The sequence below is a fragment of the Anguilla rostrata genome, chromosome 9 (genome assembly GCF_018555375.3).
Source record: "Anguilla rostrata isolate EN2019 chromosome 9, ASM1855537v3, whole genome shotgun sequence".
Lineage (NCBI taxonomy): Eukaryota > Metazoa > Chordata > Actinopteri > Anguilliformes > Anguillidae > Anguilla > Anguilla rostrata.
Window position 1 is genome coordinate 18,436,197 of NC_057941.1, and position 20,663 is coordinate 18,456,859.

General features: G+C 41.7%; 1 protein-coding gene across 1 annotated transcript in view; it reads left to right on the top strand.

The window, feature by feature from the left end:
* Positions 1–3,187: 3,187 nt before the first annotated feature.
* LOC135263160 (protocadherin Fat 3-like) overlaps positions 3,188–20,663 on the top strand; it is a 36,091-nt gene continuing 18,615 nt past the window's right edge. Inside the window, exons 1-10 of the mRNA XM_064350830.1 lie at positions 3,188–6,480; positions 8,783–9,100; positions 11,236–11,297; positions 12,015–12,329; positions 12,490–12,700; positions 13,785–13,859; positions 14,021–14,160; positions 15,202–15,477; positions 15,871–16,081; positions 16,524–20,603. Coding sequence (XP_064206900.1) covers positions 3,192–6,480; positions 8,783–9,100; positions 11,236–11,297; positions 12,015–12,329; positions 12,490–12,700; positions 13,785–13,859; positions 14,021–14,160; positions 15,202–15,477; positions 15,871–16,081; positions 16,524–20,603 — 8,977 coding nt within the window. The 5' untranslated portion in view covers positions 3,188–3,191. The remainder of the gene's footprint in view (positions 6,481–8,782; positions 9,101–11,235; positions 11,298–12,014; positions 12,330–12,489; positions 12,701–13,784; positions 13,860–14,020; positions 14,161–15,201; positions 15,478–15,870; positions 16,082–16,523; positions 20,604–20,663) is intronic.

Consider the following 20,663-nt stretch of genomic DNA (forward strand, 5'->3'; position numbering starts at 1 on the left):
AAGTACACTATGTGGCCGAAAGTATGACACCTGACATCCAACGTCTTATCCAAAATTATGGACATTAATATGGTATTGGTCCACCCTTTGCTGCTATAACAACCTCCACTTTTTGGGATGGCTTTTTACTAGATGTTGAATTGCTGCAGGGATTTGCTTCCATTCAGTCAGAAGAGCATTAGTGAGGTCAGACACTGATTGGGCAATTAGGGCTGGCTTGCAGTTGGCTTTCAAATTGATCCCAAAGGTGTTGGATGAGGTTGAGGTCAGGGCTCTGTGCAGGCCATTCAGGTGGTTCCACACCGTTCTTGACAAAGCCATTTTTATATGGACCTTGCCACGTGCCCAGGTGCATCATCATGCTGAAACGGGAAAGGGTCTTCCCTAAACTTGGGGAAGCACAGAATTGTGATTGTGTGCTGTAGCATTAAGATTTGCCTTTACTGGAACTAAGAGGCCGAGTCCAAACCATGGAAAACAGCCCCTGAATAAGGGGTGTCTAGATGCTTTTGGTCGTAGTGTATTTCCATCATGCTGAAGTTTGAGAAACTAAACGCACAACACCTGCACACAAAATTAAAATACCCTTTTTTATTTTTGGTATTCTGAAATGGCACAACCCAGAAAGGTTCTAGCAAATGCTGTGCAAATACACTCAGTACAGAAGGTTAGCAGAATATGAAGAATGTAGCCCTGACCAGCAACAGAAGCTCATTCTACCACTGGGTGGCCAAGCAGAGAGTGAGTCAACCTGCTGCTAAGACTAGCTGTGGAGAAGCTTAGGGCATGAGCTTGTTTTTAAGATGACAACAGCTGGACTGGATCTGTTTGACTAGCCTATCATAATTCAGTTATATGGAAAGTGTAACAGTCTCATTTATCTCCAAGTTTCACTGTATATTTGCAGAATATGCAATATTTGATTAAAAAATATTCATTTCCCCTGAAGGAAAGGAATTTCCAACAAACTGCAGGAATACAGAGTTTCTAGAATATTTCAGTTTGCATATTAACAGCAAACATTCCTCCTGTCTCTGGATCTCTCATTCATACCCATGATCTTCTATCATGCTCATATTATTTTTAAATGCATGTTTGCAGAAAAATGATTAATATGCATAACGTGGAATATGGTACTAGTAAACATGGAAGGCGTAAATGACCCAGGGAATCGTTTTTATGTCAGTGAGCATACAACTGTATTTTTTGGATTGTCTTTAAAAATGTTTACTGTATTTGTCATGTGTTGTAGTTGTGTACTTTTTACGTTTCGTATGTGTTTTTATGGTGAAGCCAAAGGCAAATTTCCACTGTGTGGACAATGAGGTTTTGTATTTGTAATTGTCATGAAACATGCGTTAGAAGTAATAACACAAACTACATTTAAAAAAGCAAAAAATAATTCTGTGAACTCCTCTGAACCCCCCTCGCCACTGCTCTGCAGAGCACTCACCAAGTCTCTCCCCTCAGGCGGTGATGACTTGACTCATTCTGTCCCTCTCTCTCTCCACACTAGGAGAGCGCCATAGTGAATCAAATGTAGGTATTTTATTTTAGCAAAGATTTCTGAACTCTGTTTTTTATTTTTATTCAGACCTTGGACATGCTCTTCCAGCTCCTGAGAGTGACATATGCATGGGCCCGTAGGACCATGCGTGCATGAGAGTGTTGGGACTGCAGTGACCATCATGGCTGGAGTTAGTCTGAGCGCAGCGTAAAGCCGCGTTCTCTGTGTTCTATGCAACCTTCAGAGGGCTGACTGCTACCGCTCTTTCTGTCCGGAGTCTTTCTTTCAGCCAGGGGTAAGAAATCAGTTTCTTTGCTCTTCTCAACATCTGCTTTTTAAAAATAAATTTCATGCAGCAAAGTCTAGGCAATAGAACAGGATTGGTTGAAACATATTGAGACATCAGTTTTGATATTGGTCTAATTTGGTTGCAACATAGCAAAAAATTGTGTGTTTGAGAATGAGTGATTTTTAGATTGGTCTACTTTGGTTGCAACATAAAATAGGTCCGTAGAGCACATTAATGCATGGTTTAACCAATCGTATTAAGTGTTCAATTAAGAATTTTAACATATAACTATATATTTACTAACTCTACTCCAGAAGAATTTTAATTTTTAATTTCAAATGAATCAAATTCAATGAATTAATTTATTTTATGCCAAGAAATTTAAAACATAACCTATAAGCATAACCTTTATACGACAGACTCCAATTTTCAGGAGCTTCTTTGGTTCTTGGATGCTTTTTATTTTTAATGCACTGCATTTGCTGTATTGTGAAGGTGAACAACATTCTTCATAGTTTAACTAATGAAGTGCCGTTTCTGCAATTTCTGTCATCGTACTAATTTATTTTTAAAAAGCATGGTGATGATTTACAAACTGTGTGCGAGGCAAAGAAAAGCGTGCCAGCAACATTTACTCATGCAGCAAGATGTCAGGATTGAACGATATTTGATTTGTCTGGTTTCCCCACCCTCCAGCAATAGAACAATTGCGAGAGAATTGGAGCTGCATGATTTTCTCAGAACTGAGCTGGGATTCCCTCCACTGGCATAAGGTATCAACTCTGAGAAAAGAGGTACTGTATAAGGAGGACCTGTTACCCTTAATGACAGATGACACAGAGCCCAAGTGTCACTGTACTGAGGATGGGGAATAGATGGGGTGTAGCATGCTTACAAGGAGTACCTGTGAAATTAGATTTTCACCTGGCTGAGTTTTAGTCAATTATTCAGGTAAATTTTCAATTCCTTTTTGAATTCAACACATCCAACAATGTATGTTTTTGCTTAGTCAGATCAAGTAAATTTCTCATTCCTCACAATAATCCTGTCCAACATCAAATTACCCCACCACTGAATATATAGTTGTCACCCAACTGTGTTGGCATGCTAATGTAATATCCAACTTGGTGAAAATAAATAAAAAATTAATAAATTAATAAATAAATCTGCTATTACATGGCAAGATTAATTCATCAGAGACTCATTAAAAATATTAAAATTAGAGTATGAAAATGAAGCCCACAACATTCATGATATTAAAGAATTGATGATGAAAAGCCTTAATGTGTATTAAGTGATTAAATGATCTCGATTGAATGGGGGCATACGTTTATGTGCCCTAGGTTTTAAAGCATTTCTCACCATCTCTTTGTTTTAGGATGCAAGCGTGATGGGATGGCTGTAAATATGGGCGGTGACACAGGTGTGCATACCTGTCTCCTGTGCCTGGTCTTGCAGCTCCTCCTGTCTCTTTCTGAGATCTGTTGCCAAGGTCCTCAGGATTCCGGGGTGGCCCACCGCTTCCTCTTCACACGCCCTGTCTACAATGCCACCATTTATGAGAACTCAGCTGCCAGAACCTACGTTTCCAGCGAGGTCAGGATGGGGGTGTTTCTCGCCCGCCGCTCCTGGGACATCAAGTACTCGATTGATTCTGTGGACGAGGAAGGCCTTTTTAGTGCAGAGGAGTACATTGTGGGAGATTTCTGCTTTTTGTGCATTAGAACAAAAGGCGGAAACTCTGCCATGCTCAACCGGGAAATACAGGACCGTTATGTTCTGACGGTGAAGGCCATCACAAAAGGTGGCTTGGAGGCATCAACCACAGTGAATGTGCAAATATTGGACATGAATGACCTTCGACCTCTGTTTTCACCCACTGCATATTCAGTCAGTGTTTCTGAGAGCACCCCTCTGGGGACAAGTCTGGTGCAGGTAACAGCTACAGATGCTGACATTGGCTCCAACGGAGAGTTTTATTACTCTTTCAGAGAGATAGCGGAGAACTTTGCTGTCCACCCTACAAGTGGTGTGATCTCTCTTTGCACAAAGCTGAATATGGACAAGCAGAGAAGTTACAACCTGGAGGTCTTAGCTGTTGACAGAGGAGTGAAGCCATATGGGATTAATGGAGTGAGCAGCACAGCAAAGGTATCTGTTCATGTGGAACGTGTCAACGAGTATGCCCCCTCCATGAACATAGTTGTGAACATCCCTTCCTTGTTGGATACGAACCCAGTCTATGCTGTGGTCAGTGTGGAAGACGTGGATGAAGGTTTGAATGGAGATATTGAATGGGTTTCCATTGTGGCTGGAGACCCTTTGGAACAGTTTGTTGTGGATCGATCAGCAGTGGGAAATGAATACAAGATAAAGACCTCAGAGCTGGTGGACTGGGATAGTTTCCCATATGGTTGTAATCTCACGCTTCAGGCCAAAGATAGGGGCTCACCACCGAAGTTTTCAGACTTGCAGGTGGTGCAGTTGTTGGTGAAAAGACCCCAGTCCATTGAACTGAAGTTTGAAAAGGAGACTTACCAAACCAAGCTCAGTGAAATTTCACCTCCTGGTTCCACTGTAGTTTCTGTAAAAATAGCTCCCAAACCTAACATAGTTAAATACACTCTCAGTCCCTCTCAGGATTCAGAGTATTTCAAGATAAATGCACAAACTGGTGTAATCACAACGGTTCAACAGTTCACCAAGGTAAAACAGATGGTCTTCTCCCTGGATGTTGTTGAGGTTAACAGTAGCCTAAGAACAAATGTGGTGGTCACCATTGAGGATGAAAATGACAATACACCTACATTTAGCCAAGCGTCTTATGAGGTTATTATTAATGAAAGTGTTCCCATTGATACAAAACTGATAGCTGTGTCTGCAGTAGATGCTGATAAAGGGGTAAATGGATTAATAACTTACAGTATTCCAAGTCTTCAGGCTTTACCCTTCATTATTGACCCATTAACTGGTGTTTTAAGGACAACAGAAGAGCTAGACTATGAGTCTGCATGTGATATTTACACATTTGTTGTGAGGGGGTCTGACTGCGGCTCACCTTATAGGCAAGAGAGTGAAGTCAACGTCACGGTTAGCTTAGCTAACATTAATGATAACAAGCCTGTGTTTGAAAAGATAGCCTGCCGGGGCACAATCTCTCGTGATTTCCCCATTGGGCATGGAATAATCACTATGTCTGCCATAGATCTAGATGAACAGGAACCCGTTAAGTTCAAGTTTATTTCTGGAAATGAGCGTGATTTCTTTAACTTGAACCCTGACTCTGGCGTTCTTTCTTTGCGGAGGTCTTTAGCGACTGCTAATCCAAAAAATGCACTTTTCAGTTTAAAAATGATTGCCACAGATGGAGAGAACTTCTCAGCTTTCACCTTTGTAAACATTTCAGTTGTACGTGGAAGAAAGGGCTCTAAGAGTTTCAAGTGTAGGGAAACCAGAATTGCTCAAACGTTAGCTGAAAAGCAACTAAAAAAAGCTACTTCTTGTAGTAAGCTCACAACTGAAGAGAGAAATTCTGATATCTTCTCTGTGAATAGACAGACTCCACAGTTTGAGTCTTTTCCCTCTGACATATCAGTGCAAGAAGACCTCAGGACTGGTGCAAGTGTCCTAAAAGTTAAGGCATACGATGGGGATGCTGGCTTCAACGGTAAGATTTTATATGCAATATCTGATGGAAATACAGACAACTGCTTCAATATTGACATGGAAAGTGGTCTTATGACAGTCTTTCTTCCAATGGACCGTGAGAAAAAGGACAAGTATCTTCTCAATATAACAATTTGGGATTTGGGTCAGCCACAGAAATCTAGCTGGCGTCTGTTGAATGTAAATGTGGAGGATGCTAATGACAATGAGCCACAGTTCCTGCAGGAGAGCTACAGTGCTGTGATTCCTGAAGATACACCTATCGGCACAGAGGTCACTAAGGTCCAGGCTACAGATAGAGATTTGGGGCAGAATGGTGAAATTTACTACACATTGCTAACAAGTGGCACTCCATTTGGGATTCACAGCTCAAGCGGAATTGTTTATGTTGCTGGGCAGATTGACAGGGAATACATTTCAACATTTCAACTTAGAATTGAAGCACGTGATAAGGGGAAGAAAGGCAGTCAGAAGTTCTCTGTAACTCTACTGACTGTGTCTCTGGAGGATGTCAATGACTGCCCCCCTGCTTTCATCCCAAATTTCTACAACACCCGCATTCCGGAGGATCTCCCAGTCGGCTCTGTCATCACCTGGCTAGATTCCCAGGACCCGGACCTGGGATTGGGTGGCCAGGTTAGATACACCCTGCTGAACAGCTTCAATGGGGTATTTGAAGTTCACAGAGACAGTGGGGTAGTAAGGCTGGCAAAGTCACTGGATTATGAAGAACAGCAGTTCTACAACTTGACAGTACAGGCCATTGACGATGGCCAACCTGTTGCTTTACGCTCTAACTCCTTTGTCGAGGTGGAGGTAGTGGATGTGATTGAGAACCTTTATGCCCCATATTTTTCAAATTTTGCACTAAAGGCCTCAGTAAAGGAAAACTCTCGGATTGGAACCAGTGTGTTTAAAGTTGAGGCCAAAGACAGTGACAAAGGAAAAGATGGAAATATTCGATACTCCATAAGAGGTGGAAGTGGTCTTGGCAGATTCTCCATTGATGAAGAAACAGGTTTGTCCATGATAGCTTTATGGGTTGATCCATGTTGTTTTTGCATGGAGCAATGAGTGCTTTTGAAAGTATTGTATATTGTCCTTAGATTACATGAAATTATGCTATTTAAAATGTGGCAAATGAACATTTCCTTCACTTCAATGCTCATAGTGAATATAAACCTAACATGCATATACAGTGCAGTCTGTAAGTACTTGGACAGTGGGACAATATTTGATTTGAAATGAAACTATATGAGATCTATAAACTATATGAGTATATACTATACTTGATATGTGGGAAAAGCGCAGACTGTCAGATTTAATTTGTGGGTATTTATGTCCATATCTGATGATCCATGTGTACTCTCATGAGGCCTTGAAAGTGTGTAAACAGAAGAAAAAAAATTGACAGAAACAATGATTTCATGAGTAATTATTTTGACCTTGAGGTCACTTGAAGCACTGTGCTTTTTAAATCATAACTGTCAGAATGTGTCAGAGTAGTAATGTGTTTTTGTTTTGGGAGATGAGCTCATAACCAGACGTTTGCAGCATCAAATCCCAAATGGATAATTACTGAGGTATTGCTGAGCAGTGTACTCTGTTGATGTTCTGAAAAGAGATACCCCCTAACTGTTAAAGTGTTCATTTAATAGAGACAAAGACAAGAGGCAGAAATGAAGCTGTCATGTCTACAACCGCTACAAAACTCGGTAGTGCATTAATCAGGTTAATTAGTATTGATTAGTGATGAGACACAGTACTGAAATGTCACAATGGCTTAATCGGTCAATGAGGCTATGTATTTTATGAATGTAATAATTGTTAAGTGGTATATGGATAGTATCCATGTTCTACCCTCAAATTCCCTTAATAATCTTGTTTGTTGGCATATCAGTGGGTATCATATCAGATGCAGCACTCTGCAGTTTGTTTCCTTAAAATCAGCAATGACTATATTTGCATTGACTTTTTATGAAGATGAATGCTCTTTTAAATAAATTTTCTAATGATTCTTCAAAATAAATACAAATGAAATTAATTCTGCTAAAGGAAAAAAAAATTCATGTGTTCCAAATAATGCTGAACAAATCAGCATCGTTTCCACTCCATTTCAAAGGAACACCTGACTGTTTGTAAAATCCCTAGTCTCATATGAAAGTAATGTCTTGATCTTAATTGTGTCCTTGTAAACCTTAATTAGCTAACTGAAGTGTAGAAGAGCAGTGCTGGAATTTCAGAGTTTCTCTTGCGAAAGTGTGCTAAGCAGAAATCAAGATCAGGCACCTGTCAGACTTCATCCCATCTCTGGGATTGCTATCAGTATGAAAATTGCATGATCAGATTTCCTCCGTCTCTGTGTCACTGGTGATCCTCTTCACATTGCCTGGCCGTTTCCATCCAGAGTTCTGCATGCCTCGAGTGTGCTTGTATAACACAGAGATTGTCCTGTTGTGTCCCATGGCACCAATTGTTATGGAGCAGCACTCTGTACTGGGCCTGGAGGCACAGCTGACCATGTGATCGACTGCCTCACTGCTTTGAAATAGGTCAACTTCATCAGCAGTATGTCGCCCGTAGGGTCCGCGTCAGAGCGGTCAGCTCGCCACACCAAACACAGCAGATTTTATGGAGCAGGTCATAATTGCAGGTAATTTGGTGTCTAGTGAAGGAGAATGTGCCTGAATTAAGAGATCAACCTCTGGAACTATGCTTTGCACCCTGGACCTGGGTGTAATAGTGTGCAAAAGAGGTTCCAACCCTGGGCTTCATACCTGTGTGTCACATAATTGTGTTTGGGTTTCTAGTAGATTTAAAACTGCTTTCCCTTACAAACTCAGTCTAAAATGTTCTAAATTAAATGAATTGGGGGAAAAAGGCAGATTCCTACGAAATCAAATTCATAATTAAACTGGGTTAAAACAAGAAATGTTAATTATGTGCCACAAAAGTACACAGAGACCAAGACTAGCACATGTAGCATGTCCCTTCATTAAGTTTGAGCTGTGATCCTATCAGCTACAGATACTCATCAGAAAATGCATTTTCTTTTTATCTATGCGTTTTGCATTCTATACTCTTGGTGTAATTGGGCAGAAAGTCTATCAAATCCAAAACAATGTGCCCATGGGATACAAGGCATTACATGTAGAAGGTAGATATTGAATGTTTTCTGAAAAATGCTGGTAGGTTAAAAAAAACATTTTTGTTAGTTAGTTTATGCCTCATAATACAAGGGGTTTCTTGTGCTTTCAGTGTGACATTTGGTTTTACAGGAAATTCTGATGCTTTTCTCTTCTGCCCCTCTTCCCTAACAGGTGTCATCTATACAACAGACACTCTAGACCGTGAGACTATGGACTCCTACTGGCTGACAGTCTGTGCCACAGACAGAGGGGTGGTGCCACTCTATGGCACCATTGAAATATACATCCGGGTGGACGACGTGAATGACAATGCCCCCCTGACCTCTGACCCCATATACCATCCCACAGTCACGGAGAACTTACCTAAAGATGTGTCTGTGATCCAGATCCAAGCTCAGGACCTTGATGCCATTGTGTCTGGAGACCATCTCAGCTACCGCATAACCAGTGGGAATCCTCAGAACTTCTTTGCCATGAACCCCAAAACAGGTTGGAATATTGGCTCAATATTATTCCTGTTTTTGTCATTCTCAACAAATGCTATAAGTCCAGTATGATAAAAGATACACAGCAACATAAGATGCTGCATAAAAAAACATATGTAAGCTATTAAACCTGTTTTTATAACCTTATAAAAACAAGGTTTTTGTAACAAAGAAACATAAATTAAGAGTAAAATGTAACATTGCTACACATTTGGCTATACAGGGATTACAACAGAAGATATTAAAAACCAATCTTACTTTCCAGAGATGTTTGCTTACTCTATCTCTACTTACTCTATGTGTACTCTACGTGTAATGTACTGGCAGCTTGTTATTACCTAACAGTAGCCTATATGTTTTTCATGTGTATATGCACGTGGCTGTAGGCTATGTACCAATTGATCAATCAGGATAATTGTAATACATGCCTTGAAGGATGTTTGCTTGTTGTGGAGTGGAGTTGCATGTCTAGTCAGGTTATGGAATGTAAGTCATTGGTAAAATGACTTATAAATGATTATCTGATGTATGGCCTTGTCATATTTACAGTGGAAGTTGGAGGGAACCTATTATTATGAATACATTTAGACAAAACAGTTAATTCATTTGCATGTACTGCATGCTCTGCTCACAGATATTTCTATACCCATTATGCTCATGTGAACATTGTGTCATTTTGATAATTTTTCAGTCAAGCACAACACATGCCAGAAGAGGTTTATTGATAAAACTAAGTTTCAATTGAGTGATTTTCAGTGACATTAATAGATGATACAGGATGCTACAGTACAGGGAGAATAATTAAAAAAGTGGCCAGTGCAGATTGGGCAGTAATCAAAGTAAGCAGAAAATGAAACGTGTAAAGTTACCCGGACAGTTTTGATGCTTTTGGTTGAACTGTTTTCTCTCCCCTGTCTCTCTTTACATTCACTCTTTCTCTGTCTGTGCTTTTTATCATCCTCTCCCTTAACCCTCTGCTCTTTCACCTTGAACTGTTCACTCCCCATCTCAGCGTTGTCACGTTAGAAATTCAGTTCGATTTAATCTTCCGCCTATAGTGATAAACATTCAGTAGCCCATTGATCTCTCAGGGGTTGTTAATGAAGCAATTGTAGATTTAGGGCCTCTGAATACACATTGTCTCCAAAAGAAAAAGGCATTTGATGAGGTCAAAATGTCATTTCGGCATATGCGATATAAATTGACTTTTATGCTACTGTTCTGTGATACTTATAGACTACACTACTGTATGGTGATTGTCATGCAAGTGTGACACAATGATTGTGTTTGTTGCACTATTTCTGAAGTGCTAATGAACACTACTTTAAGCATTTATAAACATACTATTAATAGAAGCCACAGTCTCAACCTTCTCATCTCAGTGCCTTAATACAAGATGGCTCAGGTTCTGTGAATTCTCACTTTATCTGCTTCTGACTATAATGGCTTGTTTTACATGTCATTTACATGCCCCAGAGAGACAATGTCAGGCTCGTTACCAGCAGAAAGACTTTTTCACACATTTCCCCAAAACTACTGCTGACCCAATTGAAAGGATTTGAGTGCAAACTTGAATATTTATTGCACTGTTGTCTAATTCTGTTTGATATCCAACACAGAAATAGCTGTGTACCCAGATTTGGTTTCCTTTTGTTTGTTTGTGTTTTTCTCCAATACTGAGTCCTGCTGTTACTGTTGTGCCGCATCCATGGTGACATGGGTTATCCACACCTTATATTTTATTTACACATTTAGAAACCAAATGGTCAGTTAAAACAAAATGGACATCGAAAGGCAATATATTAATAATATTATAATATTCTGACTGTGATACTTTGATCATTCACTTTGCAATGATGTGAAAAAGTAAAGTATTTGCTGCCTTCCTGATTTCAGACAAAGGTAACCAGAATAAACACGAAACACATTTTTAAAATTATTATTTCATTTATTTAATGAAAAAAGTTATCAAATACACATATCACAATTATCAACATTTAATCGATAATTACATTCAGCTGATTGAACTTGTATAACGATCTGAAACCATTCAGTGTGACAAATATGCAATAATAGAGGAAATCAGGAAGGGGGAAATACGTTTTCATGGCATTGTAATTACTGTATTTTTGTTTCCAGGCCTTATAACCACAACCTCACGAAAACTGGATCGAGAGCAGCAAGCTGAGCACTTTTTGGAGGTAAAGACCAATTTACAGCTTTCTTCCTCTTGAATAGTTGCCTTGAATATGTGGGTGATGTGAGCATTCATATTTATGGCATCTCATCATTATGTCCTCAAACTGAGTTTACATGTGTGCAGGAATAATGTAAAAGAAGGATAGATGATTTGGTACCAGAAACAAAGGTTCAACTGTTGTTGTATCCTTGAGCATTTAAAATGCTCATTAAATGTTCTGATGAAAAAACATGAATTTATCAGATTTATTTTGGCTATTCATCATTAGAAAGGGTGTTTTTGGTTACCAGGCTCAGCACAGATGGTGGGCTCAAATATGTCAATAATGTGGTTCAATAAGTGTATGCAGTCCAAGTGAAATGACTGAAATGATTCAACAGAAGATGGTACATGTGTACCCACTTAAAATACGATGTTTATTACACCCCAGTTTGTAGCTCCCCATTTGCATATTAGCCATGTTAAGCACAGCTCTTTTCAAGCATCACACCAAAGGTTTTTGTGCCCTTGTTTAAATGGAAGTTAGTTATCGTTGCCTCATCATCTATCCTATATTTGTCACGTCCTCTACCATTTTTTATTGTCCTATCAGATGTGTACTGTTTTTGCCTTGGAATAGTTCTGAGCTTGTATCCCCTCATGCAAAACTTAAAAAGTGTGTGTGTGTGTGTGTGTGTGTGTGTCTGTCTGTCTGTCTGTCTGTCTGTGCATGTAACAGGTAGCAGTCATGGACATGGGCCAGGCCTCCAGGCAGTCCACGGTCTGGGTGATTGTGCACATTCTGGATGAAAATGATAACAGCCCGCAGTTCCCTGAGAAGATCTACAAAATCAGCCTCCCTGAGCGGGACCGCAACAAGAGAGGGGACCCCATCCATAGGGTTTTTGCCTTTGACATGGATGAGGGCCCCAACGCGGATCTCTCCTACAGCATTGTGGATGGGAATGACGACGGCAAGTTCTTCATTGACCCCATGACGGCTGTGGTATCCTCAAGAAAGATGGTTACTGCTGGGAGTTTTGACAACCTGACGGTACTTGTCAGCTGACCTCTCACTCCCTGTATTTGATTGTCAGCGGACCAGTATACTTTATATACTTTATGAAAAGATATAATCAATTATTATTGCTTATTCGTTGTTTTTAATATATCCACTGAACCCGGCCCTTCATTCCTCCCTGTCCTACCTCCAGATAAAAGCTACAGATGGTGGAACCCCTGTGAAGTGGTCCACAGTACAGCTGCACATCACATGGGTCCGCAAGCCAGTACCTTCTGCTCAGCCTCTGTTGTTCAGGAAACCGTACTACAATTTCAGCGTCACAGAGGACACCCGGGTGGCCAAGACTGTGGGCGTGGTCTCAATACAGCAGAGAACCACACCCCTGTGGTTTTACATCACTGGTGAGCTCAGACTTGTGTATTCATGAAAACTGTATAATGTAGTCTGCATCCAGGCATGCCCAGTGATTACAAAATACACAACCACTAACAGTTAAGTCTGTCCCCACTTTGTTAGGGAACTGAATGAACCTTCTGATGGTCAAAAAGCTAGTGCACTATAACCGTGAACATTCTTAGGTTCTTTCCACAGTAAATATGCAGTTTCAATATCTATGGCCAATGATCCATTTTCATGTTTTGCAGGTATGTTTTTTTGTTTTTTTTTGTTTTTATTTTTAATTTTAAAAAATTGAGAAAATGAACTAGCTAGCAAATTAATCTGTTCTTTAGCCCCCCCCCCTTTTTTTAACAAAAACCTGAAACTGACATACCTATACCTAGGGAGTTTGTCTACCAATTGTCAAAATTACTTTAATTATTCATGAAACAAAGCTAAAAGAAAGTTTTTCTCACATAAAATATTTTTTAGTGGACACAGATGCTTGTGGCTCTGTTGGGTCCGGTTAGAAAACACAATGGAGCCACAGCCAGTATGCTGGAAAAATCCTGATTCAAATTTGATGACAATACCACTAAGTATTCTGCATTGTTTTTTCTGTGTCTAGGTTAGTTTTCGAAAAGGCCATTTAGAGACTCCAAAAGGACTTGGTAGCCTAATGATATTGGTTTTTTAGAGGTGTACAATGCTTTTTATTGTGTTTTACTATACCTATGCTTGTGGAAGAGTGCTGAAACTCGCTTCCTTTCTCCCTGCTTGCCACCCTCCCCCTTCCTGTCCCTGCTCTCTCCTTGCCACCTCTGGCAGCAGCAAGTTTGGAAGATGGTAGAAAATAAATATATTATCTATCTAGTTTACAAACCATTGATTGGAGATTTAGTGAAACACCCCACCCCCATCAACATGTCAAACAAATTCCATAGTTTCAATGCTGCATGTATTATTCAAAATCACACACGAACTTCCAGTAAGCTTATGATTTATTTTTCTACCTTCTCCCCTTTACATTTTTTCTTTTGTGTAATCAAATTCTCTCACACTTTTTGTCCAATTTGCTTTCCTTGTTTGTGTATTTTGTTCTTAAAGGTGATGGATCCTCCAGGGAGATGTTTTATATTCCTCAAACACCTTGTTGGAGAAACTGTTCCACAGCCACAGCAGGTATCAGCAGCGCCTGTCTTTTTTAATATCTATGGTTTAGGAAGTATTTATGGATGTTGGGTAAATTTGCTATCACTATTTTTTTTTTTTTTTTTTGCTCTGCTAATGCTGTTACAGTCAGCTATCTGTTGTTAAAGCCCCTGCTTTTCCACAAATATTAGGGGGAACATCTGAAAAACAATTTGACACAAAAAGGGGACTGGGGACTATCATCATAGCAAGGCCGCTAGATGCTGAGCTCCAGTCATTCTACAACATGACCATAGAGGTGACAGATGGGACAAATACTGCATCCACAAAGGTACTTGCTTCTACCTATCTAATCAAAACATGTTGATTGCTGCACCTCAGAGCCTATGTGGCATTGTGAAAACCAACCTTCTGTTCAAGCTTCCACACATGAGATTTGTATCATTTGATCAAATGAGAAAGAAAATGAAGATTTTGGGAGGCACTTTTCTTCAGCTGTTTTAAATGACAAACAAGTTTGCTGAGCTGAAACTGAAGACATGATATTCAGGCAAAAAGATAAGCTTCCAAAGAGCTACCTGTTGTGGAACAAAATAACTGCAGTATGCATTGAATTAATTTTTACTGAAATGAGCAGCTTAATGTTAAAAATTTTGGTCCAGAGATGCACAATGCATCTTTCTTTAATTCTCCAGTTATTTTAGTGGAATGTTTTTAATCTATGATGGAAAATCCGGGACCTGTCACAGTGTTCAGCAGCCATATTTTGGAGATGAATTATGCCAGGCGGTAACACAACTGTCACAAGAACAGTCTGGTTTTCTGACAATACAAACCCATTTATTCATTTTTGTTGTTGCCTTGGCAACAACCCTGATTACTTGTGATGGATAGGTGGAATGGGGTCAGGATCAGTCATTTGTGGGAGGCTTGGAACAGACATGGGGCACAGTGGTATTTTAACAGACAGAAAAAAAATCCCACATTAGATACTTTTTTGTGAATGCAGTGCAAATGCAGCTGTACACTGCCGATACCAGAATACCTGATTGGGGCAATTGTGAGATAAATACATGCAGCCACACACCAATACTACTAAAATGAAACATTGACAGAAAATACCAGTGTTCCTGTAAAAAATGAATATTTTTGAAGGATTTGTGATAAGAAGCTTTCTCAGCTTAGAGTTGGGTTTTCACAATCCTTTCAAAAGATCGAATACATTTTATTTAAATTTTATCTAATAAATCAGTTATTTGACCATCCACTTAAAAACGTCCAGTAAGCAATTTACAAGTGAGGCAGACAATAAGTGAAGGCCCATCTGTGGTATTTGTTGCAATGCAAACTTGTACATTCCCCCCTCTCACAGGTATTCATCACGGTACTGGATGTCAATGACAACCCACCCATATTCTCCCAGCCGGCCTATGATGTGGCCATCTCTGAGGATGTCCCTGCGGACACGGAGGTGCTTCGCGTCCAGGCCACAGACAGAGACAAGAAAAGCAGGCTGAGCTATTCCATTCACAGCAGCGTGGACCCAGCCAGCATGCGCATGTTCCGTATCAGCCCTGGGACTGGGGCCGTCTACACTGCTTACCAGCTTGACCACGAGACTCGCACCCAGCACATTCTCACTGTCATGGTGCGGGGGAGAGGGAATACATACTGTTCAAACTGTATTTATTTGCTTTAACTTGACAGAAATGTGCCTATAGAGAATGAGACCAAAACATTTCTGCCACTTTCTTTGTCTCTTAGTATTAGAGCATTTTGACTGTGTTGTTGTTTTGACATATGTCATGTTCATGCCACACTTGCCAGTTTATGCCCAGGGTAGATTGTGTCTAATGAGTTTGTATGTGGCTCCGGTTCAGAAAAAAATTAATGTTTTATGTATGATGCTCGTTTTCTGTAATATCAAACAAAATATTTTCTTTGTTTTCGTCTTTCAACCAAAACTTGTATTGCAATGCATTTTAACCATAGTATACTACACCAATAGTGCATCTGTATGATGCTTATACTATACCTCCAGGTGAAAGACCAGGAATTCCCATACCATAGGGACCTGGCGCGGATCCTGGTGACTGTGGAGGATGAAAATGACCATGCCCCTTACTTCACCAGTGTTCTCTATGAGGGATCTGTGCTTGAATCGGCACAAACAGGATCCGTCGTACTGCAGGTGACTGCACTGGACAGAGACAAGGGCAAGAATGGAGAGCTGCTCTACTCCTTTGAAGCAGGTATCCTCCAAACATAGTTCACATGCAAAGCAACTCTGAATTAGGCTGTCCACGAGGCAGTGTTATTTTCTTGATTTTCCCAAGGACAGAATTAACGGAGAATTGCTCCTATAGCTGAGGCTAGACTACTGTAAAATATAGTAGGTTTCTTCAGTGAATCTGAGGCTCTTCTTATGGTTGAGGGGTAGATTGCTGAATAATCTCAAAATAAACGACCCAGCTTTAATAATAGTTTGCAGAACAAGTTCTGTATTGTTGAATATAAGTGTTATCATTGGGTAATTATTATCACTGAGTAATTCTACTTGTTACTTGTTAAAGCACTGACAATATTAATAGCACCTATGTTTTTTACCTTCTCTCAATCAAGTGAGAAAATGCATGGGCTGTTTGTTTCTGTGTTTGCTCAGGCTCATTGGTCTTTTTCTGTTATCAAAAATAGGTAATGCTGGAAACACATTCTGCATTGAACCAGTCTCCGGGATAATTTCCATTGCCAAAGACCTCGATCTAACATCTGTCGGTTATTATGTCATCACCGTGCGAGTGACAGACAATGGCTCCCCTCCCATGGGCGCGACCACCACTGTCAGGATTTCTGTCATACTTTCTGAGAACTCCAGCCCCAAATTCCCCCAGAGCGAATATCAGGCAGAAGTTAATGAGAATGAGGCTGTCGGCACCTCTGTGACCACAATCACTGCCCTTGGCCGCTCCACATTGACCTATGACATAAAGCAAGGGAATGCTGAAAGGAAGTTTAGGATTAACCCTTACACAGGGGTCATCATAACCCAGAGACCTCTGGACTATGAGAATACTGCTTTGTATGTGTTGACCATACAGGCTGACAACCTGGCGGGGAAGTCCTCCAGCACCACTGTTAGCATCCAGGTTGTAGACAGGAATGACAACCCACCAATCTTTCAACAGCTGGAGTACACTGGGAGCATCAGTGAGTCTTCTCCCATCAACAGTGTGGTCCTGACCACTGATGGCAGACCTCTGGTGATAAAGGCCACAGATGCTGACAAGCACAGGAATGCGCTGTTAGTCTATCAGATCATGGAGGACACTGCCAAAATGTTTTTCACTGTTGATTCTGGCACTGGATCAATAAGAACCATCGCCAACTTGGACCATGAGACCTTTAGCAGCTTTAATTTCAGGGTCCAAGTGAGGGACAGCGGAGTGCCCCAGCTGACAGCTGAGAGTCCAGTTCAAGTCACTGTCACTGTGTTTGACACCAACGATTCCCCTCCCAGGTTTTCCCAAGATGTGTATGAAACTGTTCTGCTGCTTCCCACATACGTTGGTGTGGAGGTACTGAAAGTGACCGCCACTGATACGGACCAGACTATCTCAACAGAGCTGACCTATACGCTGACAGACAGCAGCTTGGAACATTTTGCCATTGATCCCATCAGCGGTATTCTCAAGGTGAAGAACCTTGACTTCTCTAAGGATCGCTACAGGTTCAGCTTGGTTGTCTGTGATGGGAGGTTCTCCAGTACAGCTCTGGTCACAGTACTGGTGAGGGAGGCAATGGACAGTGGTCTCTCCTTCACACAGGCACTTTATACCTCCTCTGTCCAGGAGAATGTCACCAATGTAATGATGGTAGCAGTGGCGAGTACTGTAGGAAGCCGGCTTAATGAACCCCTCAAATACTGCCTCCTGAATGCTGGGACTAATTTCAAGATCCAAGCCACATCGGGGGTGATCCAGACTACTGGTGTGCCCTTCGACAGAGAGGAACAGGAGGTGTATGAGCTTGTTGTAGAGGTGAGCCGGCAGTATGACCGAATGCGGGTGGCAAGAGCAATAATAAGGGTCCAAGTGGAAGATGTTAATGATAATGCCCCGGTATTCACTGGCCTTCCATATTACGCTGTTGTGCAGGTAGAGGCCAAACCAGGGTCGCCAATATTTCAAGTCACAGCCACAGACCGGGACAAAGGTATCAATGGGCAATTGTGCTATTCCTTAAAGCAGGCTCACAGACACTTCAATATTAACAGACTCACTGGCGAGCTCACACTGAAAAAAGCCTTTGAAGTGGACTTATCCAATGTAGAGTACCAGGTGGTAGTTCTTGCTGAAGACAGTGGGCAACCTCCTCTTGTCACCACAGTGGAGTTCCCGATCACTGTGGTGAACAGAGCAATGCCTGTTTTCGATAAACCATTCTATGGAATCTCAGTCAGCGAGGATGTTGCTATATTCACCCCTATCTTGGTAATTAATGCCACTAGCCCTGAGGGTGAGAGCATCATGTACACAATAGTGGATGGGGACCCTTCCTCACAGTTCAACATTGACTTTGAATCTGGCATTATTAGTGTTGCTTACCCTTTGGACTTTGAAGCCATCTTCTCTTTCAGGCTGATTGTTCGGGCAACAGACATGCTGACAGGAGCCAGATCAGAGGTGAGTGTGGATGTGACAGTGCTGGATGTTAATGATAACTCACCAGTTTTCCAGAGAGCCTCCTATTCAGCGTCCCTACCTGAGACTACTGTTATTGGAACTCCGGTCGTGCAAGTTTTAGCGACCGATGAGGACTCTGGAAAAAACTGTGTTATCAGATATCTGATCCTTCCAGATCACATCAACAGCACAGACTATTTCCACATAGATGGTAGCAGTGGGCTCATTCTGACAGCTCGCATGCTTGACTATGAGTTGATCCGCTGCTATAGCTTTGCTGTCAGGGCGATTGACAGCGGATTCCCTGTCAGGAGCAGTGATGTCACTGTCATCATTTCAATGGTTGATTCCAATGACAACCCTCCTGTCTTCAGCCAACCGCTCTATGAAGCATACCTTAGCCAACTGGCACCAAAAGGGCACCTTGTGACTTGTGTCCAGGCATCTGATGCAGATATGTCAGACTTCAACAAGCTGGAGTACAGCATCTTGTCTGGGAATGAGAGGATGAATTTTGTCATGGATAAGAAAATGGGGACTATCACCCTGTCCAGCCAGGTGAGGCAGGGGGTGGAGTACATGTACAGCCTGAATGTATCTGTGTCAGATGGAGTTTTTACCAGCACTGCTCAGGTGCTCATCCGAGTCCTGGGAGCTAACCTTCTCAGCCCTGTCTTCAACCAAAGGTTCTACCTAGCCCAGGTATTGGAAAACGCTCCAATTGGGTCTAGCGTGATCAAAATCAAAGCCAGTGATGAGGACTCTGGGCTCTTTAGCCTGGTCACATACTCCTTCATCAATGACATGGGAAAGGATCAGTTCAACATTGATATGGATGGCCTGATCACAACCAAACAAAACTTAGACAGGGAGAGTCCAGCAAATAAGGATATTGTCCTGGCCGTTATGGCTGTGGATGGGGGAGGGAGAGCCTCCTTTTGTTCCATCAGAGTTATGCTAGTGGATGAGAATGACAATGCTCCTCAATTCAAAGCTGTGGAGTACAGGGCAAGCATCAAATCCAATGTGGCCAGGGGCTTCCTTGTTACTCAGATTCAAGCCTATGATCCTGATGAAGGTGTAAATGGCAAAGTTACCTACTCACTTTACAGCGAAGCCCACATCCCTGTAGTAGACACCTTGGATATAGACCCAGAAAATGGCTGGATGGTCACAAGAGGCAGCTTTACCCATCTGAAGAACTCTGTTCTTTCCTTCTTTGTGAAGGCCTCTGATGGAGGGATCCCTATGAAGCATTCTCTAGTGTCAGTTTTCATCCATGTCCTGCCTTCTGAGGTCTCTATACCTTCCTACACCCAGCCCCAGTACTCATTCACTGTTCCTGAGGACACGCCCGTGGGTGCCACATTAGGTTCCGTCCTTCTGGTCCCCAGCCATCCGGCTGTCTTCCGCCTTGTTGCTGGGGAGACCTTGGAGAGCAATCAGGGTGGTGTGTTCATGGTGGAGAGGGAAATGGGTATCATCAAACTAAGGAAACCTCTGAACCATGAGGCTGTTAGCGTCTTCCGTTTCAAAGTGTCTGCAACTGTGAAGTTGGCGCAGGTAGAATCTGTCTCAGTTGTAGATGTGGAGGTGAAGGTACTAGATCTAAATGACAACAAACCCTCTTTTGAAACTGGCTCCTATGAAGCAATGGTCATGGAAGGGATGCCAGTTGGGACCCGGGTAATACAAGTACGGGCCCTTGACCCGGACTGGGGCTCCAACGGTCAAGTTACTTACAGTCTAGGCCTTTCTCCAAACTCTGGAACAGATGCGATTTCCAGTACATTTGCCATAGACAGTAAAACAGGTTGGATTACTACCCTCCAAGACCTTGACCAAGAGATTTGTCCATCATACACATTTACAGTGGTGGCATCTGACATGGGGGAGATGGTCTCCATGTCCTCAACTGCAGTTGTGACAGTCACCATTGCTGACATCAATGACAACCCGCCCAGTTTCAAGAGGGACTATTACAGAGGTGCAGTTTTGGAGAGTGACCCCCCAGGGGAGGTGGTGGCTGTTCTCAGCACACAAGATGAAGATGGCTCTGATATCAACCGGCAAGTCAGCTTACACATCACAGGTAAAAGCAGCCTTGTAGCTCTAAAGCTAACTAACTCCATACTCACTCAATACACTTTCA